General features: G+C 53.9%; 1 protein-coding gene and 1 long non-coding RNA gene across 2 annotated transcripts; one reads left to right on the forward strand and one right to left on the reverse strand.

The window, feature by feature from the left end:
* Positions 1-3,003: 3,003 nt before the first annotated feature.
* LOC116438659 (zinc finger protein 3-like) lies at positions 3,004-7,829 on the reverse strand. The gene is made up of 3 exons (XM_032097658.1): positions 7,742-7,829; positions 4,680-4,758; positions 3,004-4,493 (listed from the first exon to the last, which is right to left on the reverse strand). The coding sequence occupies exons 2-3, from the start codon at positions 4,729-4,731 to the stop codon at positions 3,235-3,237; spliced, it is 1,311 nt and encodes a 436-aa protein (XP_031953549.1). The 5' UTR covers positions 4,732-4,758; positions 7,742-7,829; the 3' UTR covers positions 3,004-3,234.
* An 842-nt stretch (positions 7,830-8,671) lies between these two features.
* On the forward strand, positions 8,672-11,740 carry LOC116438674. Its single transcript, XR_004237873.1, has 2 exons — positions 8,672-9,207; positions 11,536-11,740. It is a non-coding gene; the product is annotated as an uncharacterized LOC116438674 (long non-coding RNA).
* Positions 11,741-25,863: the final 14,123 nt, after the last annotated feature.

Below are 25,863 nucleotides of genomic sequence, written 5' to 3' on the forward strand. Positions count from 1 at the left end.
GGCTGTCAGGGTTTTCAGAGGCATGCGGGGGCAGGGAGCGTACACCTGCCACTTGCAGGAGGCAGCCACGAGTGGGGGAAGCCTCATCTCTGGGGAGCCTTGGCCTGGCAACACCCCACACGAGGAAGGCAGTAGGAGACACTGTGGAGGGGCTTCTCCAGTCAGGTCGCGGAGAGGTCTCCACCAATGGACGGCCCAGGAAAGTTGGACTGGGCCAATGGTTCCCTGTCCTCAGGCAGCCTTTGGGAGGGGCCGGGGGAGTATAAAACCCAACCGCGTCAGGGCTCACTGCTGCTTGCTCGGGAGGCCTCGCTACTGCCCGCTGCCTGTGTGAAAAACAATGAGCCAATTCAAAAGTTGAAAGGGTTTTATTAACAAAAATTTAATAATTGACAACTACAGACCCCAAGTGGCAAGCTGCCTGCCTACAAAACAAAGGAGAGCAGTATTTGGCATTTGGCTATGTGGGTTAGCCTAGGGCACAACCCTCCGGGCTTGTGCAAGGCCTGTTCTCCCCTCCCAGTGTCAATCAGGGTATCTGGACACATTTGTCCAGTCAGGGGCCGAGTTGGTTTGGTCCCTCCCTCATGCCTGCCCATAGGGGCCAGCTCATCCCTCTGGAGCATGCCCAGTTGTTGCCTAAAGGAGGGGCCCCAGCCTGAGTGACACATTCTGGTGGTTTTGACTGGCACTTGCACACTTCCCACCCCCAAGAAGATTCTGGAAAGTTATTCCCGTCAGCCATTTTGTTTTACATTAATCATTGACAATTCAACAGTAAAAACATACTGAGCACTAAAGCATCCTAACATACAATCTAACTCTAACCATCACTCTCAACTCCCAGTCATTTTCCAACCTGAAATCAGAGAATGTTAACAGTATTAAACTTGGTAATTAACTCTTTAACCCCTTGAATCAGTAACTCCAAATACAAAAACCAACATCTCCCTTCACTGTTTATAACATCCTGGCCCGAGCCTGCCTTCTGGCTCTGCTGCCCTCACTGGCTTGCCCTTGCACCTGTCCTGCTTTCCTGTGCTCCTGAGCACCACCTCGCTGCTTTGCTCTGCCTTCCTGCCTGGGCTGCCTGCATCCTTCCCTGCCACCCCGATCTAGCCGTCACTGCCCGTCCTGCCACGCCGATACAGCTCCTGGTCCTCTCATCCAAGCACCCACTCACCGCGTGTCCAGGGCCGTCGCCACAGGAGCCGCGCCCATCGAGCCGCGCCCTCCAGGAGCTGCGCGGGCTAGGTCGGGCCTGGCTCAGCCACAGGCAGGCAGCGTGCACAGCCCCCCACCTGGGCACCAACAGCACTGCCCTGACCCGCTGGGGGTAAAGCCCTCTTTTTCTCTCTGTCCCCTCTGTCCCCTCTCCCCCACTCTTTTCCCATTTTCCTTTCTTCTGTTCTGTCTCCTCTAGCTGTCTTCTGCTCGGGAAGCTCCTTTTCTTTCTCCTTTTGGTGTCTATAAATGGTTCTCAGTGACAATATTTGCCTCGTTTGGCTTCATTCCCTTCTCGACCATCCATTTTTAAAAGAACTCTCAGTTCCCCACAGTGGAACGCGACACCCCCTCTTCTCCACTGGATCTTTCACTGGATCACAGCCTCCTCCAGGCATCTACCCGCTCCGCTGTGAGCACCTCCCCTCCCGGCTGCAGGTGGATCTCTGCATCCCCCGTGGATTTCCGGGGACTGTGGGTGGATCTCTGCATCCCCTGTGGATCCCCAAGCTCCTTCACCATGCTCTTTACCATGGCCTGCAGAGGAATCTCGGCTCTGGAGCCTGGAGCACCTCCTCCCCCACCTTCTCCACTGACCTTGGTGTCTCCATGTTGTTTCCCTCACACATTCTCACCTCCTCCTCTTCTCTGACCAGAAGCCAAAACTGTGACTTTGTTTTGATTTTCTTCTTAAATCTGTTATCCCAGAGGCGTTACCAGCCTCTCTCATTGGCCCAGTTTTGGCCAGCAGCATGTCCATCTTCAGAGCCATTGGGGATTGGCACTGCTGGACATGGTGGAAGCTTCCAGCAGCATCTCACAGGAGCCACCTCTGTGGCCCCCTCACCACCAAAAACCAGGCTGTGCCAAACCAATGCAGGAGTCATCGGTGAGAAAAGCTCTGACTGAGCAAAAATTGTTTTGTGCATTTTCTGATTGGCTTAAAAGTGTTGTGGTCTCTGGCACCTGCACATCTCCATGGCAACTGATGAGTCATCATCGCTGCATGCTCTGATTGGCCAAAGGCTGCTTTGTGGTGGGGGCTGGAGGCCTCCGACAAATGTGGGACCCCCACAAGCTGCTTATAACCACCAAAACTGAGAGTTATAGCCCTCCCTCAGACACCGGTGGAACCGTGGGGTCACCCCAACCCCCAAAATGAGGCACAGGGCCCACAAGCCATTTATATCCCTGCCCCAGGTTGGGGGAAAGCAGCAGGATCCTCCCCAAAATGGTGTCTCCTCACAGTCACAGAATGAGGAAGGGGTGTCACCTCAGTTTCCTGAATTAGCAGAAAAACTCCAAAAGCCATTTCTAGCCCCCAAAATTGGCAGAAAGCAGCAGGATCTTCCCCTAAATGGGCTCCCCATGTCCCTCTCTGTGGTGCCCACTCCAAGCGCCAGAGCCACGTGTCCTCCTCTGTCTCCCTGTATCCCCTCCTCAGGATCAGGGGGTACCCAAAAAACCCCTCAGGAACAGGGGATAACCCAAATGCCCTCAGATGTGGGGGATACCCAGAAAGGAGATTCCCCCCCAGCCTCATCATCCCCAGCCTTCAGCTCTTCATTCCAAACCCCTGCCCCCCTCCCATTGCCCATCCCCCACCATGTACCTCCCACTCCGTCCAGACCCTCTGAATGCCCATCCAGCCCCTCCTGGGGATTTTGAGGGGGCTGTAGGATCAAGTACTTTTGGAATGTGACTGAGCCATTTGGAGTGGGAACTGAACAGTTTTCACTGGGATCCAGTGGTTTTGAGGTGACAGATTGAGGCCTCACCTTCTGGAGTGCAAAGCAATGGAGAAAACTCTTCCATCTCCCCTCAGAACCCCCAAATCCTCCCAAACATCATCATCCCTGGTGCCTATGGGGATCCAGAAGGATATGGAGAAGACAACCAGCCAGGTGTCTTCCCAACAAGGACACAGGGAATGTCGGTCCTTCAGTGGAGGATGAAGTTGGAGCAGCGGACGAAGCTCTTCCCGCAGTTGGGGCACTTGCAGGGCTTCACTTACCGGTGCTTCTGTTGGTGTCTGGTCAAGGCTGAGCTCTGGGTGAAGCTCTTCCCACACTCGGGACACTCATAGGGCCTCTCCCCAGTGTGGCTCCTCTGGTGGATGATCAGCTCAGAGCTCTGTCTGAAGCTCTTCCCACATTCCCCACACTGGTAAGGCCTCTCCCCAGTGTGGAGCCTCTGGTGGACAATCAGGTTGGATCTGTGGCTGAAGTTCTTCCCACATTCCAGGCACTCGTAGGGCCTCTCCCCGGTGTGGCTCCTCTGATGGATGATCAGGCTGGAGCTCTCTCTGAAGCTCTTCCCACATTCCCCACACTCATAGGGCCTCTCCCCAGTGTGGATCATCTGGTGGCGGATCAGGGTGGATCTCTGTCTGAAGCTCTGCCCACATTCCCCACACACATAGGGCCGTTCCCCAGTGTGGATCATCTGGTGGCGGAGCAGGTCAGAGCTATACCTTAAGCTCTTCCCACATTCCTGGCACTCGTAGGGCCTCTCCCCAGTGTGGATCATCTGGTGGCGGATCAGGGTGGAGCTCTGGCTGAAGCTCTGCCCACATTCCCCACACTCGTAGGGCCGTTCCCCAGTATGGATCATCCGGTGGCGGAGCAGTTCAGAGCTGTCTCTGAAGCTCTTCCCACATTCCCCACACTCATAGGGCCGTTTCCCAGTGTGGATCATCTGGTGGCAGATCAGGGTCGATCTCTGTCTGAAGCTCTGCCCACATTCCCCACACTCATAGGGCCGTTCCCCAGTGTGGATCATGTGGTGGCGGATCAGGGTGGAGCTGTCTCTGAACTTCTTCCAACATTCCCCACACTCATAGGGGCGTTCCCCAGTGTGGATCATCTGGTGGCGGAGCAGTTCAGAGCTTTCTCTGAAGCTCTTCCCACATTCCCCACACTCGTAGGGCCGTTCCCCAGTGTGGATCATCTGGTGGCGGATCAGGTGGGAGCTGTCTCTGAAGCTCTTCCCACATTCCAAGCACTTGTAGGGCTTCTCCCCGGTTTGAAGTGGCTCATGGACCACCAGGTCCGAGCTCTGGCTGGATCTCTGGGCACCTTCCTGGCACAGGGTGGGTCTTTCCTCCTCACAGCTCCCTGGGCTGCATTTGCAGCCTCTCCTCCTAAGGGATCTCCAGGTCTTTTCCTCCCTGTTGGATTCCTGCGCCATGGAGCCGCTCAAAACGGCCTCTTCCACCAGGTTCTGCCGTGGGGATTTGTCCTCCCTGGGCTCTGTCCTCAGCTCCTTGTCTGGGGGAGGAAGGACAAGGAGAGGATGGCATTTGCCTCTGTGCCACAGGGAAGGGGAAGGAGATCCCCCCAGTCCGTCCCCGGCAGGACGGCGTCGGCATCGGGGTTGTCCTGCAGCCGGGGGCGATGCTGGGCTGGGAGATGGAGCAGAAGAGAGGGGGAAATGGGCAGGGACTTCCTCCTCACCTGCCTGGGTGTCCTGGGGCATCTTCCTCTTCCTCACAGCCTCCTCCTCCATTTGGCAAAGGTTTGGGAATGGGAAATCCTGGTTTGGGGAAAAACACGGGATGAGCATGTTAAGTTTGAATGTCCCCCTGCTCAAGTCCATCTCTACAAGTCACCGGGCATCTGGGGTCCAGAAAAACCTCCCAAACACCAAGATTCAGCCCTGAAAAAGCCTCACAGGAATTCCACCTCTCTAGTCCCACCACTCTGATGTTGGGGGTTCCCCCCTGTCCCAGCTGCTGGGGATCACGCTTGTATTGGGGTCCCCCATCTACTTGGTCCCCGCCCTCCCCAGGCTGCTGGGAGTCCAGGAATCCAAAAAGCTCCCACCTTGGGCTCCCCACTTAGGGATGCTGGGGGTTATGGGGTCCAAGGGATCCTTCTCCCCTTATTCTCTGCTTCGGGGTGCAGGGGGTCCAAGGAGTTCCCCTCCCCCTCTCCAGGCTGTCAAGGGTCCCATGAATTGCGGCGCCCCCCCCTCTCTGGGCTCCCCACTTTGGGGTCCTGTGGGTCCAGACTGCCGGGGCTCCCCTGGTCCGGTCCCGGTACTGCCCCTCTCTGCTTTCCCCACTTTGAGAGTCCCAAGGTTGCCCCCACGGGCTCTGCCCGCTGCCAGGGCTCTGCTGGCACCGCCACAAGGACCCCTCAAAAACACGTCCTGGGGACCCCCCAGTGTCCATGCAAGGGGCATTTGCTTCTCAGCTTTGGAGTTCTTCATACTCCAAACATCCCCCCCAAAAAAACCAGTCCAGGGACCCCCCAGGATATTTGGGCTGAGCTCCCCCTCCCCGGACACCTGTGGGATGGGGGAGTGATGCTCCCTTGGGTGAGGGGCTGTGAATTCAGGGAGTGCTCGGCCTCATGCTGCCTTCTCCTTTACTTGATCCTCTCTTGTCCCTCCTCTTCCTCCTCCTCCCACTCCTCCTCTGCCATCCCTCCTCCTCCTCCCCCCAGCACCAGTGACACCCTGGGTCCCCTGTTCCCGAGCCCCTCGCAGCCCGCGGGAGCAGCGGGGATGGAGCCGGGACAGGTCGGGATGGGCAGCGCGGGGCTCTCGGCTGCTCCCACCCGCTGGGGGCGGGGCAACCCGGCCCAGGGAAAGGAGAGGGAAACTGGGAACATTGGGGGCTGCACATCCAAACTGGGCCTTACTGGGGACCCTGGGTGGGGACTTGCAGCCCTTGGGGCTCCTCTCGGAGCCTGGAGAGCCGGGAGGGGGAACGCAGAGAGGGCTGGGGGATCCCAGGAGTGGCATCACTGGCAGTGACCGCTTTGTACTGGAGTAACTAGAACCTTATTGGGGCAACTGGGCTGGGACTGGGAATGACTACAAGCATGCTGAGGCCAACTGGGATATACTGGGAGTGTCTGTAACCATAGTGGGGCTTACTGGAATCACACTGGGAACAGTTGGGACAACGCTGGAGGCACCTGGGAGCAACTGGATCTATGCTGGGGGCAACTGGGCGTGACTGGGACTATTCTAGGGGCAACTGGGATCATACTGGGAGGAACCGGGAACACCTGGAACTATGCTGGGGGCAAGTGGGATCATACTGGAATTACGGTGGGAGCAGCAGGGTGAGACTGGGATCATACTGAGGGTGACTGGAATCATCCTGGGATTGACTGGGAATGGCTGTGAGCAACTGGAATAATGCTGAAAGTAACTGGGAAGAAGTAGGAAGGACTGGGAGCATGCTGGGGGTGACTGGGATATACTGGGAGAGACTGGGAGTCACAGGGATTCTACTGGAGGCTACTGGGCTCATGCTGGCACTGACAGGCAACAACTGGGAGCACACTGGGGGCCACTGGCATCATACTGGAAGTGACTGGGATCATACTGGGATTATAGTGGATGTCAATGGACCCTGACTGGGCGTTACTGGGAGCTACCAGGCCCATGCTGAGAACCTACTGGGGATACACTGGGATCAGACTGGGAGCAACTGGGAATGATAGGATGCATGCTGGTGACAACTGGGATGTACTGGCAGTGACTGGGATAAAACTGGGAGCAACTGAACCATGCCGAGGTAACTGGGAGTGCCTGGGAATGACCATGAGAATGTTCAGGGCAACTGGGATATACTGGGAGTTTCTGAGACCATGCGGGTGGTGACTGGGACCACACTGGGAGCGACTGGGAATGTGCTGGGGGGAACTGGGACCACACTGGGGGCAAGTGTGAGTGACTGGGGCCCTGCTGGGAGAGACTGGCATCATACTGGCAGTGACTGGGACTACGCTAAGGGCAACTGGGAAAACTGGGAACACACTGGACAAAAGTGGAAGGAACTGGGAGCAACTGGGACCATGCTGGGGGCTAAATTGCATCATAATGGGGAATGACTGGGAGTGACTGGGCTCATACTGGCAGCAACAGAGATCCTACAGGGAGTGAGGGGAAGTGACCGGGATCATACCGGGACTGACTGCGCTCATACTGGGACTGATGAGGAAACTGGAACCACTCGTGGGGGGGAACTGGGCTCATACTGGGAGCAGCCATTTCCCGGCCCCGGCACCCCCGAGCCCCTTTCCAGCCCCGGGACCCCCGAGCCCCTTTCCCGGCCGTGCCGCCCCTGCAGCCCCCAGACCCCCCCGCCGGGGTCCCGCCAATCCCAGGGGTCCCCCCTCTCGGGCTCCCCGCTTTGGGCTTCTGGGGCTCTCCTCTCTCCGGGGTCCCGCTTAGGGAAGCCGGGGCTCCCGGGGCTCCCCAAAACCGGTGTCCCCCCGCCCCCGCGCGCTCCCCACGGGGCCCCGGCAGAGCTCCGAGGGCCCGGCCCGGGAAGCCCAACCCCCCCCCCCGGGGGGCCCCCCAGCCCCCCGCCCCCGCCGGGGCTCTGCCGCCACCGCCACCGGCACCCCCAAAAACACCTCCCGGGACCCCACGATGTCCCCCCGAGGGCATCTGCGGCTCGCCTTTGGAGTCCCGCAAGCTCCAAACATCCCCCCAAAAAACCCCAAACCCAGGGACCCCCCGGGACATTTGGGGCGAGCTCCCCCTCCCCGGGCACCTGCGGGACGGGGGGCGATGGTCCCGGGGGGCTGCGAGTTCAGGGAGCGCTGGAGCCGAGCACTTCCTCCTCTGCTCCAGCTTCCCGCTGCCGCTCCGCCTCTTCCTCCCTCCTCCTCCTCCTCCTCCCGCCTCTCCCCAATCCCACCTCCGCCTCCTCCTCCTCCCCTTCCCCCTCCCCCGTTGCCGAGCCCCTCGCAGCCCGCGGGAGCAGCGGGGATGGAGCCGGGACAGGTCGGGATGGGCAGCGCGGGGCTCTCGGCTGCTCCCACCCGCTGGGGGCGGGGCAACCCGGCCCGGGGAAAGGAGAGGGAAACTGGGAACATTGGGGGCTGCACATCCAAACTGGGCCTTGCTGGGGACCCTGGGTGGGGACTTGCAGCCCTTGGGGCTCCTCTCGGAGCCTGGAGAGCCGGGAGGGGGAACGCAGAGAGGGCTGGGGGATCCCAGGAGTGGCACCACTGGCAGTCACTGCTTTGTTCTGGGATCGTACTGAGATCATACTGGCAGTGACTGGGCTGTACTGGGATCGTACTGACATCATACTGGGAGTAGCTGGGCCCATGCCGGGGGAGACTGCGATCCCACTGAGGGAGACTGGGATCATGCTGGGATCATACTGGGAGTGAGTAGGAGCCTGCGGGGGGCAATTGAGACCATACTGGGGGCAAATGGGATACAGTGGGAGTGACTGGGATCATGCTGAGGGTGACTGGGAGCAACTGGGAGCAACTGGGAGTGACTGGATGCATGCTGGGGGTGATTGGAAGCAACTGGGCTTCTGCTGTGATGAACTGGGATGATGCTGGAAGTGACTGGGATCATACTGGCAGTGAGTGCGACTACACTGAGGCTGACTGGGAGTGGTTGTAAGCAAATGCGATCATGCTGGGAGGAACTGGGAGTGACTGGGAATATGCTGGAGGGAACTGGGAGTGACTGGAAAAAAAGTGAGGGTGAAAGAGAGCCACTGGAACCTGTGGGGTGCAACTGGTTCATACTGGCAGTGACTGGGAGCACACTGGGGTCATATTTGGATCCTATTGGGCGTGACTGGACTAATACTGGGAGTATCTGAGAGTGACTGGGAAACGCGGCATGCATATCATCCCCCATACTGGGGGTGACAGCAACAGGGAGCATGCTGGGAGCAAATGGCATCATACTGGGACTGACTGGGTTGATCTAGGAAGCAACTGGAACCATGGTGGAGGCAACTGGGCCCATACTGGGAGTGACTGGAAATAACTGCGATTATACTGTGACCATACTGGGAGTGCTGGCATGTGACTAGGATTATACTGGAGGTTGCTGGGTTCATATTGGTGTTGAAAGGGAGCAACTGGGATCACACTTTGGCTACTGGGAGCAACTGAGAGCAACTGGGATCATTCTGCAAGCAAACTGGAGTAACTGGGAAGGACTGGATGTATGCTGGAGGCAACTGGGATATACTGGGCGTGACTGGTATGATAATGGGATGACAAACGCCTTCCTGGGACCACTGGGAGTGTCTGGGAATGACTACGGACATGCTGAGGGCAACTGGGATATACTGGGAGTGTGTGTAACCATACTGGGGGTGGCTGGGGATACACTGGGAGTGACTGGGATTAACTGGGATTTACAGAGCCTTCCCGGGGACAGCTGGAAGTGATCCCCCCGTTCCCCCACCCTCCCTCGGGCACTGCCGCATCTCCCAACCTGCACCGCCGGGATCTGCCCGGAGCAGCGCGATGGCTCCAGCGCTGGGGCTGGGGGCTCCTGGGGGCGGCGAGGGGGGACTGGGACCTTGGCCCCCCCGGGAGCCCCCTGAACTGCTGTTTCCCGGAACGGGACCCCCATAACCCCCATTCGCAGCATCGGGACCCCCCTGCTCCCCGTTATCCTCCACAGGGACCCCCCTAAATCCCTTATTTCCAGACATCAGGACCCCTCTGCTCCCCTTTTCCTGGCTCTCCCATGTCTCCCAGCCTCAGACTTCCTGTGTTCTGGATCCTGGGATGCCCTGGAATGCCTCGGACCCCCATTCCTGCCTTTCCCAGCCCCAAGCCCCACCTTTCTGCAAAACCGGAGACGCCCTGTACTCCCCTTCCCGGATGTGGCAGGTGTCCCCCCCCCCATTATCCCCCTATTCTGGGAAACCCTGGACTCCCCTGTCCTGGGCACAGGTGTACTAGTTTGAAAACAAACCAGTGGGAGGCACCAAGTCAGAATAACAATTTAATGGCGAAATTAAAGAAAAGGAATAAAAGTAGAAGAAAACACTGGTTCAAACTGACAGAGTCAGGATACAACCTGACACCCTGTTAATCAGGGGGGTGGTAGCAGTCTGGTTGAATGGTGGCTGCAGTCCTCTGAAGCAGTGATCCTGTAGAAAAAGGGTCTGCTCTTCCTCAGAAGGTCCAGTGGTGGCTGTGTGCTCCTGTCCTCTGGAAATCCAGTGGGAAGGGTTGTCTCTGGTGTTCAGAGTCTCAGATTATATCCACGATGGGATGCTTGGTTCCTCCCTCTGGGTGGAGCATCTCACAATGGGGTAATGAGTCATGAGGCCAAGTGTTGATTAGGCTCATTAACAGAAGATGGTCCAGAGGGAGTTATCTCTGAGTCAGGCCGCAGGACAATGATGGGCAATTAACAGAAAGATAGTCTGGGGGGAGGAGGCAAGGAAAACACTGCCCCACCTGGTTTCAACAACTCACGAGGATGGTGATAGAATACACTGCAACCCAGGACAACAGGGGCCCCCTGGAACTCCCTTCTACCTCTCCCAGTCCCTGCACTCCCCTTTCCTTGACCCTGAGACCCCCCTGGACTCCCATTCCTGAGAACCAGGATGCCCTTTTACCCCTTTCCCTGGCACTGAGACCCCCCTGCACCCCCTTATCCGGCACCAACACAACCTTTTCCTGGTCACCCTGCCTCTCCCAGCCCCCAGATACACCATTTTCCCTGACCCTGGGACCCCTGGGCCCCCATTCCTGCATTTCCCAGCCCCCAGACCCTCCTTCCCTCACACTGAGGGCCCCTGGCATCCCCTTCCCTGAGCACAGGATTCCCTGGACACCCCATCCCACCTCTCCCAGTCCCTGCACCCCCTTTCCTTGACTCTGAGCCCCTGAACCTCCTTCCAGCTTTCCCAGCTCTTCAAGTCCCTCCTCTCCTTGACCTGTGGACCCCCTGGATCCCCAAACTCCCACCCCCCCAGATCTCTGTGTCCCCCCAGTTCTCCACTCCCTGCAGTACCTGGAAGTGGCGCTGTCAGAGCCTGGCCTGGGGTCCCCCAGTCCCTGATCACGGGGATGTGGATGGGACCCCCTCCGAGCGCTGCCACAGCGAGCGGGGCTGGATGGAGCTGCAGGCACGGGGATGGGAGCGGGACTCGAGTAAGGATATTGGGATAGCCAGACCTGGGATATTTGGATAGCCAGATCCAGGATACTGGGACAGCCAGACCCAGGATATTGGGACAGCCAGACCCGGAATATTGGTACAGCCAGACCTGGGACATTGGGATAGCCAGACCTGAGACATTGGGATAGCCAGACCTGAGACATTGGGATGGCCAGACCCGGCTCAAGGAGAGGAACCGGCACGTGGCCAACAGTGACGTGGAGACAGGGCCAGTACAACCAGAGTGGGGGGAGCTGGGGGCTGGGCTGGGATCTGTGGGAATGGACTGGATCTCTAGGGGTGGGATCTGTGGGAGAGGGATGGGATCTGTGGGCCTGGCATAGGAATCCAGGGAGCTGCAAGGGACACGACTCCATGGGTCTGTTCTCTCCTCATTCCCAGGTCTCCCCACGGTGCAGGTGGTTTCCAGCTGTGACCTCCTGCCCAACGGAGCGTCCATGGATCCCACCGGCAGGGCTACGATGGGTGAGATTTCATCTCCTTCTGTTGGGGTTTTAAGAGATCTAGTTTTTTTTCTGTTAAAGGAATTTTCCCTCATTCTGTTTCTAAGACAATAAATCGCTGGGTGCTTAAGAGAAGACAAAAAGGGCTTGGCCACTCTTTTGTTTCACCTGGGTGTGGGTTCAGTTCGCTCTCAGCGTCCGGAGAGAGAAGCTGGAGAGAAAGGAGCTGCTGGTTCCTTTTTCTCGGCTGTTTTTTCTTTCCGCTGGAAACAACGCCGGGATCCCAAAGCCGCTTTCCCTGCCCTGCTGGAGGCCGGGCTGTGGCTGCCCTGCCCCGCTGCTGCTTCGAGCCTTCGCTGCGTTGTAGCCATGCTCACCCTGCCTGCCCAGACCTCAGGGGAGTTTCCCGTTTGGATACACCTCGTCTGCCATCTGGGATTTGTGCTTGTGCCTGCCGCTCCAGCCTGCCGTTCCAGCCTGCTGTTCCTGAGAGTCCGGGATCGGCTGCCCAGGGGTTTGTGAAGCCTTTGTTCCATCCTTCCCCGGGACCGCAGGGCACTGGTGCCGCGTGTTTCCCGAGCTCGCTCCGGAGCGCCCCCTGCAGCCGCGGGGGAACCATCGCACCTGCCCTGCTCACCGGGAGCCGCCAGCGCCCCTGCCGGCTGCGAGCGGAACTGCACCCGAGGGGAAAGGGTCCGACAGCCGAGAAGGCTGGCACTGGGTTTGTGATTGCTGTTACTGCCAGAGTTGTTGTTGTTTTGTTTGACTGGTTATATACATATATATATATATATATATATATATATATAGTAAAGAACTGTTATTCCTATTTCCCACATCTTCGCCTAAAGGCCCTTGATTTCAAAATATAATAACTCAGAGGGAAAAGGGGTTATATCTGCCACTTCAAGGGAGGCTTCTGCCTTCCTTAGCAGACACCTGTCTTTCAAAACCAAGACAGAGGCAGAGGAGGCTTTGGCCCCAGGGTGTAATGCCGCTGTACTGGGCAGCGAAAGAAAAGGCTGCTCCGGTCTCGCCCCTGGACCTTCCCGGACTGCACTGTGACAGTGCATCTGACCCACTACAACCGTTTCTGGGAGTCACTTAAGATGCAGGCTCTGGAGGAAGGCGATTGGGATTTATTGGAAACACTGGGGATGCCATGCAGAGTTGAAGATCCTGAGAGTAATCGGGAAGCTGTTACACTGCATCCACAGGCTGCACCAGTCGTTCAGGATGGTAGTGACACCCTGAAAGGGGAGATCCGAGCTTTCCCAGTGTATAAGGCTCTCCCAAATTCAGGCCAGCATGATAAGCATGAGGTAATTGCCTGGAAGGTTGCACAGGGTCTGCAATCCAAGGTTACACAACATGGGCTAGGTTCTGCTGAGGTTATGCAAATGATAAGGGTAATAAACACGGATTTGCTTGCTCCATTTGATATCAGGCACTTAGGTCAAATCCTATTTCAACCTGTACAATGTGCAGTTTTTGAGACTACCTGGAGAAAGCTGGCCGACAAGGCTGCATTAGGGAATATGCAGCTCTCTGCTGAGGAGCCTAGACGTGCAGTGGGGACAGATGCTCTTATGGGGACTGGTGCCTTCTCTGATCCCAATCTCCAGGGTACCTTGTCCTCTAGCGTCCTGCAGCAAGCTCAACAGGTTGGCATGACAGCCCTGTTCAAAACCATAGAGATGGCTGCTCCTAGAAAGCGATATACAGAAATAATTCGGGGCGATCCGAGTCATATCTCTCTTTCATGGAGAAGGTCACTGCTTCTCTCGAGAAGCAGGTTGATGATGACAGGTTAAGGCAGATGTTAAGGCAGTTAGTGAGAGATAATGTGAACGAGGAGCACAGAAAAATCATAGATGCATTACCAGGAGAACCTGAACTCACAGCAGGTCGAGGCCTGCTCTAAGGTGGGATCTGGGAACCAGAAAAGGTCTGCTTTGGCTGCGCTTTTGCAGCCTGTTCACGCATCTTCTGCTCGTGAACCAAAGCAACCCAAACACGTGAAAAAACAGAAACGGCCTAAGCCGAGCCAAAAAGAGAACACAGCGATGCCCCAGTGCAAGAGGTGTGGCTGGCCAGGGCATTGCTCGGACTATTGTAGATGCCAGACTCATGCCGATGGTCGGCCTTTGTTGGGAAACTTCCGCCGGGGTGCAAGGAAGGGGAATTACTCTCTGATGCAGTCGCTCCCCCAGAGGGTGGCACAGGTACAGGCACAAGCCTACTCAGCTACCCTACAGACAGCAGCCAGGGATCAGACAGTTTTGACACCCACACCTCAGCAGCAGTCTTCTTAGACTCTAGTGGTATTTATAAGGTTCCCTTGGATGCATATGGACCCCTAGCCCAGGGATCCAGTGCAATGCTGGTGGGAAAACCTGATGTTACCCATCAAGGAATCTTAGTGCACTCAAGAGTTATTGATGCTGACTTTACAGGTCAGATTCATGCTATGGTCTCCACGCAAAAACCCCTTGTCACTATTCCTGAAAAGACTTGCCTTGCTAAATTAGTGCCTTTTAAGTCTTGTGTCCCCAGCATAGAACAACAAACTCACAAAGATAATGGCAGTGGATCTACAGGACTTCCGCAGGCCTTCTGGACTGCAGACATCTCTGACCAAAGGCCAAAGATGACATGTACCCTGATCCCGCCGAACGCCCATCCACCCCGGATTCAGCTTCGAGGTTTGATTGATACAGATGCTGATGTAACTATCATCTCCTTCTCTGCATGGCCTCCCTCATGGCCTTTAGCTTCTGTGGGATCGGCCATCGCAGGAGTAGGAGGAACCACACAGAGCTATTTAAGCGAACGGCCTGTGAGGGTGAAGGACTCAGAGGGGCACACAGCTACAATTAGGCCTTATGTTGCTACCACTTCCCTTAACCTTTGGCGGCGGGATGTGTTGGCAGCTTGGGGGTATGGATTGGGACAAATTTTTGATAGGGGTCACTGTGCGTGAGGGCGCACAGCATCCTACACTGCCTTTGTGGTGGCTTGTCCCACAGCGGGGATTACTGCAACAAGCATATTTCAAACCAGGAGTCTCGTGGAAAGCGAAGTATATATGGACAGATTCACGGTAGACGTTTCAGAGATGTTTATTTCTCCAGCCACATGGCCGGGGCTCTGCTCAGGAACTCCGCAGTCATGGGACCCCAGGGTCCTTGGCCACACCGGGGAACCCAAACCAACCAATGGGGAACAAGGCTGAGCAGGGGCAGGGAAACCCCGTGTCTCCCCCCCAGGGCCCATCTCCCAGGGCTCCATGGCAGGGGAGGAGACCCCAACAGTGGCTGACTAACACACCAATCTTTGAGCTGCAGTAGCCCCTACCAAAGGAGAAGTTAGACGCCCTTCGTCATCTGGTTCGGGAACAGTTACAACAGGGGCACATGGTGTCTTCTACTAGTCCCTGGAATACTCCTGGTTTTGTAATTAAGAAGGAATCAGGAAAATGGAGATTATGGCAGGACCTCCGGAAAGTTAATGCAGTAATGGAAGGTATGGGGGCATTGCAGCCTGGCATGCTCTCTCCCACCATGATTCCTACGGGGTGGGACATCCTGATCATTGATTTGAAGGATTGCTTTTTCACAATTCCTTTGCATCCCGATGACAAACCAAAGTTTGCCTTTACTGTGCCTGCCGTTAACAATGCTGAACCTGCTAAGAGATACCAATTGAAGGTCCTCCCTCAAAGGTTGAGGAACAGCCCAATTATCTGTCAGTGGTACGTCACCCAAGCTTTATCCGGAGTCTGTGAGCAGTTTCCTGATGCACACTGCTACCATTACATGGATGATATCTGGGTGGCAGCGTCCACCTGGGATGAGCTGCTGAGAATACAGCTTCAGCTGCTCGCTGGTCTGCATGCCTATGAGTTAGAGGTAGCTCCAGAGAAAGTTCAACAGCATCCTCCTTGGAAATATTTAGGAGTAAAAATTTCGGACCAAACTATCCAACGCCAAGAGGTGCAATTCCCGGATTCAACTAAAAGTTTGAATGATGCTCAGAAACTGCTGGGTGTCATCAATTGGTTACGATCTTATTTAGGTCTAACTACGAAGTAACTTTCTCTGCTTTTTAATATTTTAAAGGAGGACCCTGATCTGAATTCACCTCGGGAGTTGACTCCGTAAGTGTGATGAGCGCTGCAGGAGGTCCAACGGGCTGTTTCCGCTCGTCAGGTTTATCAAGTGGATCCCTCCATTGCTATCACTGTTTTCATTACTATTCCAGACCTCTGTCCTACAGGTATCATTGGCCAGTGGAATGCACAATGGTCTGATCCTTTGCATATCCTAGAATGGGTCTTTTTGCCCCATCAGCCGAAAAGGACTGTGACCACAGTGTTTGAATTGGTCGCTTCTCTGATAATCAAATGCCGCCAACGGTGTTTGCAATTGATGGCTGCGGATCCTGCAGTAATTGTCATTCTGATCTCAAAGGAATACTTTGAGTGGAGCCTTATCCATAGTGCTCCTTTGCAAAGTGTGCTGCAAAACTTTTCAGGGCAGATCACTTACCATCTGCCCAGCCATAAATTACTGCAGTTGGCAAAATCGACCGTACTTTCCTTGTGGTTGAGAAATAGCTGAGTGCCAGTGCAAGGACCCAGCGTCTTTATGGATGGTTCTGGGAAAACTGGGAAAGCCATTGTTACCTGGAAGGAGGGATCTGAATGGCAGGTGCTGAAAGGCCACGAGTCAGGCTCTGCTTAGTTAGTTGAATTAAGGGCTGTTACCATGGCTTTTCAACGATTCTCACAGGAACCTTTGAATTTGGTTACTGACTCTGCTATGTAGCAGATATCTCCCAACACTCCGATTGTTCATTTCTGAAGGAGGTGAACAATGCGGCTCTGTTTTCGCTGTTGCAAACCTTGTGGTCTGCAATTCAGGCTCGTGTGCATCCGTGTTACATTCTGCACATTCGAAGCCACACCGATTTACCAGGCTTTTTAACAGAAGGCAATGCCAGGGCTGACATGCTGGCCAACCCTGCGTGGGTAGGGCCTCAGCCAGACAAAATTGCACAAGCCAAGGCATCGCACGGTTTCTTCCATCAAAGTGCACATACCCTGCAGAAGCAATTTCCTTTGATGCCAACCGAAGCACATGACATCGTCAGCGCTTGTGCTGACTATCACGGACTTGCTGTGCCTTTGCTACCAGGGCTAAACCCCAGAGGGCTAAAAGCCTTGCAGATTTGGCAAACGGATGTAACTCACATCCCTGAATTTGGTTGGCTAAAATATGTGCACTTGTCTATTGACACTTTCTCCTCAGCTATGTGGGCTTCTGCTCACACTGGAGAGAAGGGCCGTGATGTCATTGCCCATTGGAAATTGGCTTTCTCGGTCCTGGGCTACTGTGAAGACTGATAATGGTCCTGTCTATGCCTCGGAGAAGATGTGGCAGTTCTTGCACCTATGGGGTGTAGACCATACCTTCAGTATCCCACATTGTCCTACTGGCCAAGCCATTGTCGAACGTGCCCATGGTACTTTGAAGCATGTTTTGGAAAAACAAAAAGGGGAATGCATGGAGAAACCCCACAGAGCCGACTAGAAAAAGCTTTGTATACAATTAATCACCTTACAGTACCACAAAATTCAAATAACCCTGTTATTCTGAATCATTTTCTCTCATTGCAGTCTGCAGGCGACACACAACTGCCCCGGGCAAAAGTCTGGGTACAGAATTTACTCACTAACCAGTGGGAAGGCCCGCATGAGCTTATCGTTTGGGGTCGTGGGTATGCTTGCGTTTCCACAGATACTGGGCTACGGTGGCTACCTTCAACATGTGTTCGCCCTGACCTACGGCACCAGAGGCAGAACAGGCAACCTCCAAATGATGACCAGAATGCAGACCATCCAAATGGTGACCAGAACGTAGATCATCAGCCTAATGACTCTTCTGACGATGATCAGGATGTCAACCATCAGGCAGATGGTCCTTCCACAAGCAGAGACTGAACTTTAAATTTCTTGTTATGGAGTCAGATAGTTAAAGCCCTGTAGTGGCTTGGTCTAAAATACTCATTACTGTTTATCTTCTGTGAGATAAGAATTAGGAGAAATGCAAAGCAGGCACCAAACTTGAAAGAATATAAACAAGTTTATGAACAGACCTAAAAGAGGTGAAGAAAAAAATTATACCACCTTCAGAACTCTCCTCCTCCCCCACCTTTCTCCCTTCTCCCACTGACAATGTAAAAAGACAACCCTTAAGATGTTCAGTCTGTTTATCACTTCCATAATAACCTTGTTCAGTCCATTTAGAAAGAAAGTCTCTTGTTGCTCGTGCTATGAAAACAGTATCACAACGAGACAGCTGCCCACTTCCAAATATTGTTCAGTCCATTTAGGAAGAGGTCTCTCTGCTGGCATGTGAGTCCCTTCCCCCGACTTGCAGCTTTTAGAGGTCACACACAGATAGCAATTGGTTTTCCCACAACTGCTTTTGAGGGTCCACTCTTGAAGGTTTTTGGGGTATAATTTTAAGGTTGAGCCGTTCAGAAACAAAAACAGAGGCCCTTCTCCTTCCCCTGGAGCAAAGGGTCTTCCTCATCTTCATCGTTAAGACTATCTCTGGGAGCATCTCTAGGGACTGAGGTTTCTCCTTTCCCATTTGGAGCAAAAGTCATCTGGTCCATCTCTCCCTGTCCAAACTTCTCATGAAATTACAGCTGCATCAGCATCTGCCTATCTCAGCGCAGGTGCTTTCGCTTACAAGTTCAGCACTCCACCCCCCATATCTTTCTGAAATTACGACGGGATACTCTGATATATCAGAGCTTCACAACAGAATTTCAGCTTTAAACATCTCCTCTCTCTCTTCCCTCAGGTTTTCAGCTCTTCACAGCAATAAAAGTGTTAATCTCACCTCGGCCTTGCAGCTGGAATGTGGCTTATTGCTGTTGGTCACCTGACCTCTGCCGGACAGTGGTGCCGCTCTGCTGAAATCTTGGCCGCAGTGGAGGGGGGTGGTTCCAAGCCGCTCTGGCTGCCCACAGCCCTGCTGGGGGGGGTCATCCTGGAGCCGTGGCCCGGCCTGGCCTGGCCCAAGCAGGGCCTGGGCCTGGCCCACTGGGCCCCGCTCGGGCCCCGCAGCCACCTGCCCCAGAGCCAGAAATGAGAGAGAGCTTAGGGGGGAGTTTGTCTGTTCTTAAGTGCGGCTCACAGAGGCAGTCACAACTTTAAGTGGCTTAAAGAATTGTCCATATTCAAACTGGCCAGCTGATAGGTTGTATCAGGTCTCAGAGGAAACTGTAAGCACCCCTTAGCAAGGACATCCCTTCTGCGACTATGCTTGCTAACCTATGACAAGCCCTTAAGGCTATATTTAGAATCTATAACTGATGTAAATTTCTATTTAGGATTAATACCTTGTAGAATTGTTATCTTAAAAAACAAAAAAAGGGGAATTGTGGATAAAAATATGCAGCTAGCAAGATTTTTTCTTGCTTCTTTCCAGTCTCATGAGATATTTTTCTCTCTCATGGAAGATATTAGTAGAGGTCTATAAGCTATGAACTCCTACGACCTTGCAAAACTTTGTTTATAGTACAGTAGAAAAATATTTTGACAATGGATGTTTTAGGATTTTAGCTGATCACCCCAAGGGGTGGTTGATCCTTTGACCAATTAGACTATGAATAAAAAAGTCTATAAAAGAGTTTGTAAAATAATTAAATAAGGGACTCTTGCTGCACAATGCCTGCTTGCTGGATCTCTCCTCTCCTCCCTACCACTGTGGGACACCGTGATAAGCCATAGAGGTGACTGCTGCGAAAAGCTGCTGGAAGCTTTCACCGTGTCCGACAGAGCCAATCCCTGATGGCTCTGAAAATGGACATGCTGCTGGCCAAAACTGGGCCAATGAGAGAGGCTGGTGACACCTCTGTGATAACAGATTTAAGAAGAAAAACACAACAAAGTGGGCATGCACAGTTTTTTCCTAGCCAGAGAAGAGGAGGAGGTGAGAACATGTGAGGGAAACCACGTGGAGACACCAGAGTCAGTGGAGAAGGAGGGGCAGGAGGTGCTCCAAGTGCTGGAGCCGAGATTCTTCTGCAGGCTGTGGTGAAGACAATGGTGAAGAAGCTGTGCCCCTGCAGCCGATTGGGACCCATGGGGGATGCAGAGATCCACCTGCAGCCCATGGGAATCCAAGGGGGATGGAGAGATCCACCCACAGCCTCTGGAGATCCATGGGGGATGCAGAGATCCATCCACAGCCCATGGGGATCCACGGGGGATGCAGAGATCCATCCACAGCCCATGGAGGAGGTGCCAATGCCAGTGCACGTGGATGCCTGAAGGTGGCTGTGCTCCAGTGGGAGACCCAGTGAAGAGAGGGGGCCCTGCTCCCAGGCTGGAGCAGCCTGTCCTTGGAGGACTGAACCCCATGGAAGAGTGACCAACACCGCAGCAGTTTTGGGAGGAGCGTGTGCCCATGGGAGGGACTCACGCTGCAGCAGGTTTGGCAGGACTGCTGCCCGTTAGAGTGGACCCATGCTGAACAAGTTCATGGAGAACTGTTTCCTGTGGGAGGGACTCCGGGGTGCAGCCGGGGAAGGACTCCTCTCCCTGAGGAGAGGAAGGAAACCTCAGGTGACAAACTGAGCAAACCCCCAACGCCCTTTCCCCAGCGCTGTCGGTGGGAAGGAGGGAGGGCTTGGGGAAAAAAGGTGTTAATTTAAGGGCTCATTTTACTTCTCATTATCCTGCTCTGATTTTGTCAGTAATAAACTCACTTTGTACCTCTAAGCTGAGCTTGTTTTGCCCTTGGAGTGTTTTCTCCCAGCCCTTCATTACATTGTTCTCTCCTCTGCCCAGCTGTGGCAGGGGAGGGTCAGTGAGTGACTCTCATGGGTGCCTGGAGCAGGGCCAGTGCTCAACCATGACAGGCACTCATGGCCCTGCTGTGCCCAGAGACCTGCGTGGGGCCTCGATTGACTCCAGGTTTATTCCAAACCCAGGGAAAGGGGTTGTTTACCATGGCAAAATCCGGCCTGAAAACGTCCCACCGTGTGCAGTTCCCATTGCTCCAGGATCCCGTTAAAACTCATCCCTGGGCTGGAAAACCCTTTCCAGGCATTAATTGTTCCCAGTATCCAAGTTGACCCTGGCCTGGCACAGCTGGAGGCCGTTCCCTCTCATCCCATCCCTCATTCCCTGGGAGCAGAGCCCAATCCCAGCTGGCTCCAACCTTTCCAGGTTCCAGCCAGGAACTCTCCCGTGGGCGCTGGGGCTGAGCCGTCGCTGCTCCCAGGGCACATCCTGGGACTGAGGTGGAAAATACATCAATGGCTCAGAGAGAGGAGAAAGGAAATCTGGAGACTGTGCTCTTGTGCCTTACAAATTTATTGGAAAACGGAAAAATTCTTCAGGAATTTGAACTCTTTTCTATTCAACCTATTGTGTATTCATGTTTTTATATCCTATACTGCAATATAAATATACAATTTGTGTAGCAATGGGGAACAAAGACAACAGACTCCCTTGTATGTCCCAAGAAGAGCTGTTTATTGACAAAAATCACCCCCTCTTTACACCCTTAATCTCAACTGAACACAACCAAAATCAAACCAAACTTAACAGCAGAAGGGCACAGTCATGACACACATGGACAGTGCCTCTTTCAAGGGCCAAAAAGCCATTTATTAAACAAAGCAGCCCCTTTTATACACCTTTTGTATGTTCTCATTCGTGTTACAGATTCATTGGCTGCTAAACTATTACAATAGACACATTGGCTATTACTAACTACAACATACTACCATTGGCTACCAATGGCAAAAGCATTCAAGCATTCAGAAAAACAACAGGTGCAGATATGTTGCTGTTTTTCTCCTTCTATTGTTTAACTTTCATGCTTCTGTTGACACTACATTCTCATGGGTAAAAATTAATTGTTTTTCTTCTCACGGACTTTTCTCATGGTCCTTCTCTAGCACAAGTAATAGGCCTGAGAAATAATTTTAAAAAGGCAAAAAGGCCTTCAATTTATAAGGTTTTACTTAAATGCGACAGATCCAGTTGCTCCCAGGTGCCCCCAGCGTGGTCCCAGTTGTCCCCAGCATGGTCCCAGCTGTTCCCAGTGTGTTTCCAGTAAGCCCCAGTATGGTTACAGACACTCCCAGTATATCCCAGTTGGCCTCAGCATGCTTGTAGTCATTCCCAGGCACTCCCAGTTGCCCCAGTAAGGTTCCAGTTACCTCGGAATGATCCCAGTCTTTCCCAGTTGCTCCCTGTTGCTTCCAGCATGGTCCCAGTTTCTGGCAGTTTCCCAAAGTGTTGTCCCAGTTGCTCCCAGTATGAATCCAGTTGCCCCAGTTGTGGTCTCAGTCCCCTCAGCATGGTTCCTGCACCTTCCAGTTGATCCCAGCTGCTCCCAATGTGTCCACATTTTCCTCCCAACATGGGCCCAGTAGCTCCCAGTAAGCCCCAGTCAGGATCTGTTCACACGTGCTGTAATTCCAGTGGCTCCCAGCATGATCCCAATAGGACCTGTAGTCACTGCCAGTCTTGTTCCAGTCACTCCCAGTATGATCCCAGTTACCCCAAATGTGATCCCAACTGCTCCCTCTCAAAGCCAGTATGATCCCAGACACTTCCCGCCACTTCCAGTATGATCCCAGTTGCACCCAGTCCCCCTCCAGTATGGTTACAGTCACCCCCAGTATGACACCAGTCACTCCCAGATACTCCCAGTATTATTCCAGTCATGCCCAGAGTGACTCCCTCTCACTGCCAGTGTGGGCCCAGTTGTTCCCAGTATGAATCCAGTCACTCCCAGTTACTCCAAATATGATCCCATTTGTTCCCAGCATGGTCTCTGTTGCTCTCAGTCACCTCCAGTATGGTTCCAGTTATGGATGTCAGGGATGAGCTGGCTGCTATGGGCAGGCATGAGGGAGGGACCAAACCAACCCGGCCCCTGACTGGACAAATGTGTCCAGATACCCTGATTGACACTGGGAGGGGAGAACAGGCCTTGCACAAGCCCCGAGGGTTGTGCCTTTGGCTAACCCTCGTAGCCAAGTGCCCGGTACTTCCATCCCTTGTTTTGTAGGCAGGCAGCCTGCCACTTGGGGTCTGTAGTTGTCAATTATTAAATTTTTGTTAATAAAACCCTTTCAACTTTTGAATTGGCTCATTGTTTTTCACACAGGCAGCGGGCAGTAGCGAGGCCTCCCGAGCAAGCAGCAGTGAGCCCTGACGCGGTTGGGTTTTATACTCCCCCGGCCCCTCCCAAAGGCTGCCTGAGGACAGGGAACCATTGGCCCAGTCCAACTTTCCTGGGCCGTCCATTGGTGGAGACCTCTCCGCGACCTGACTGGAGAAGCCCCTCCACAGTGTCTCCTACTGCCTTCCTCGTGTGGGGTGTTGCCAGGCCAAGGCTCCCCAGAGATGAGGCTTCCCCCACTCGTGGCTGCCTCCTGCAAGTGGCAGGTGTACGCTCCCTGCCCCCGCATGCCTCTGAAAACCCTGACAGCCAGAGTTGAGGCAACCTAAAATGGCTGAACTCAAACTGAATTGGCTCCTCACAGAGGGCCCTGCGCCCAGGCTGGAGCAGCCTGGCCTTGGAGGACTGCAGCCTGGAACCTTACGGGAGCTTACTGGTGGCTGTGACTGGGAATGACTATGAGCAAGCTGAGGGCAACTGGGCTATACTGGGAGTGTCTGTAACCACACTGGGGATGACTGGGAACACACTGAGAGCGACTGAGAGTGACTAGGTCTACACTGGGGGCAAATGGAATAGACTGGGACCATGCTGAGGGAGACTGGGATCCTACCGGACACATACTGGGATCGTACACGGAATGACTGGCTCTGTGCTAGGGGCAACTGGGAGCAACTGAGATCAGACTGGGAGGAACTGGGAGCAACTAGGAGCATGCGGGTGACAACTGGGATCATCAGAGTAGGATCATGCTGGGAGTGACTGGGTCTATGCTAGGGGCAACTGAGAGCAACTGGGATCAGACTGGGAGGAAATGCTGGGGACAACTGGGATCATATTGGGAGCAACTGGGTCCACACTGAGGGTGACTGGGGTCATACTGGGATCATACTGGAAGTGACTAGGAGCATCCTGAGGGCAACTGGGAGTGACTGGAATTATGCTGGAAGCTACTGGGAGATACTGGGAGAGACGGGGAGTGACTGGGATCATAGAGGAACCATAAAGGAAGTTACTGGAATAATACTGGGAGATACTGGGATCATACTGGGAGTTACTGGGACTATGATGGGAGCAAATGGCATTGTACTGAGGGTGACTGGGTTCATACTGGAATCATACTGGGGAGGACTGGAGCCACAGTGGGAGTAACTGGGATCATACTGGGGAAAACTGGAACTGTACTGGGAGTGCCTAGAACTATACTAAGGGTGAATGGGAACACCTGGGACCATGCAGGGATCATAGTGGGAGTGACCAGGGTCATACTGGGATCATACTGAGTGTAACTGAAAGTGACTGGAATAATACTGGCGTGACTGGGAGCCACAGTATTGGGAATTATAAAGGAGAATTAGGTTGTGAGCTGTAAAACCTGCCTGCAAAGACACATGGCAGAACAAAGGAGCACAAGGCAGCACAGAGAGGCTTGTCTCCACTGGGCCCTGGGGGGAGGAGGTGTCACAGGGCAGATCCCGTGTGTTGCTGATGTGGCAACACGAGATAGGTCACGCCATATAAGGAACTACTGTGCCTTAGAAAAGTGTATAAAACCAACTCCTTTGAATAAACCATTCAGATTCCCTGCCGGTCTGGGTCCGAGATTCAGTTGCCGACAAATGGTGTCCCCGTGTGAGAATTTATTATACGCCTATCTGCGTGTCTGTCGGTGAGCCCCATGGGACTTGGAAGTGCTGCTGAGAGAAGTGGGAAAGGTGGCCAGCAATAATCCCTACAAATTGTAGCTGAGCCATGGGGGACGTAGGGGATGGAGTATCCCAAGAACAGAACATCCCAAACACGTCAAAACAGATTATAAAGAAACATGGCAGGAAAGTTGAGTCTACAGATTTGAACAGACTCTTGTTTTTGGTAAAAGACTGTGATTCAACTTTAGATAGGACCAATATTTTTAATCCTCAGACATGGGACGCTTTAGAGGACATGTTGTGGGATGATTTACACGTGGCAACGCAGTGCTGATAAAGCTTTTGTATCCATGGAGGACAGTGTGTAAGGCGCTCGTGGTGCATGCGGCACCTGGAGACCAGACAAAAAAAGCCGCTTGTGCCACCGCAGTAACTGTGCCAAGCCCTTCTGCACTGCCAGCAAGTGACCGTAAGTCTGTTGGGGCTGGGGGAGGAGAACCAGAAGATGGCCCCTCGTCCCCCGACCTGTTTGACCCTGGAGGGAAGCCGGATGGTACCGTAAAGCTCACGCTGCCCTGCGCCACGCGGCATCCGCTGGAGCCGGGTCGTGGCAAGTGTCTGGAGCTGGGAGGTCCCATCCTGGTAGCATGTTCCCTCTCTGTTTGCCTTCTGTTAGAGTGCACTGGCGGCGGCAGATGTGGCAGGGGGGAAAGCGAGCGCACGATGGCGGGGAGCACATGCTGGCAAGCGAGTGGCAGGGCCGTGCGGCGCCGGCGAACGCATGGCAGCGAGCCACAGTGGCAAGCACATAGAAAGCCACGGCCGCGCCCAGGGCCACCCTCGCGCTGCAGATGGGCGATGTTATGAACATATATTATAGTATTGGCTTCTCGCAAAGTATTAAAGTAGATAATAATGTTAGCTATAATATATAGTAGATATAATGTTAGAAATGCTTTTTGCTGTGTGGATGTAGTTTTCTCTCGTTTTAGCAAGAATGTTCGCAAGTGTGAGCAAGTAAGATAACCTCCAAGCGAGCAGAGGATGAGGCCCAAGGAGCTGCTAATCAACACTTTGTCCAGAGAACAAAAGGGCCCAAAGGCTACTGTGCCCGGAGAACGGGCGGCCAGGAGGGTCCAAGAGCCGCTATCACCGCTCTGCCTGGGGGGCAAAGAGGCCCAAAGCTGCAATCAGCCCTGACTGTCTGGAGAATTAAGAGATCCACCCTACCATCGACTCTTACCTAGCGGGCCCAACCCCAAGAATCAAAAGAAATAAAACCACAAGGCCAAAGACTACGCATGATCTAAAAAGGCGGACCCAAGGAGTGGCCATGCAGATCAATTCCTGGAAAAGTTTTAATATGAATAGAGAACAGACAGTAAAAATGGTATA

The sequence above is a fragment of the Corvus moneduloides genome, unplaced genomic scaffold (genome assembly GCF_009650955.1).
Source record: "Corvus moneduloides isolate bCorMon1 unplaced genomic scaffold, bCorMon1.pri SUPER_scaffold_79_arrow_ctg1, whole genome shotgun sequence".
Lineage (NCBI taxonomy): Eukaryota > Metazoa > Chordata > Aves > Passeriformes > Corvidae > Corvus > Corvus moneduloides.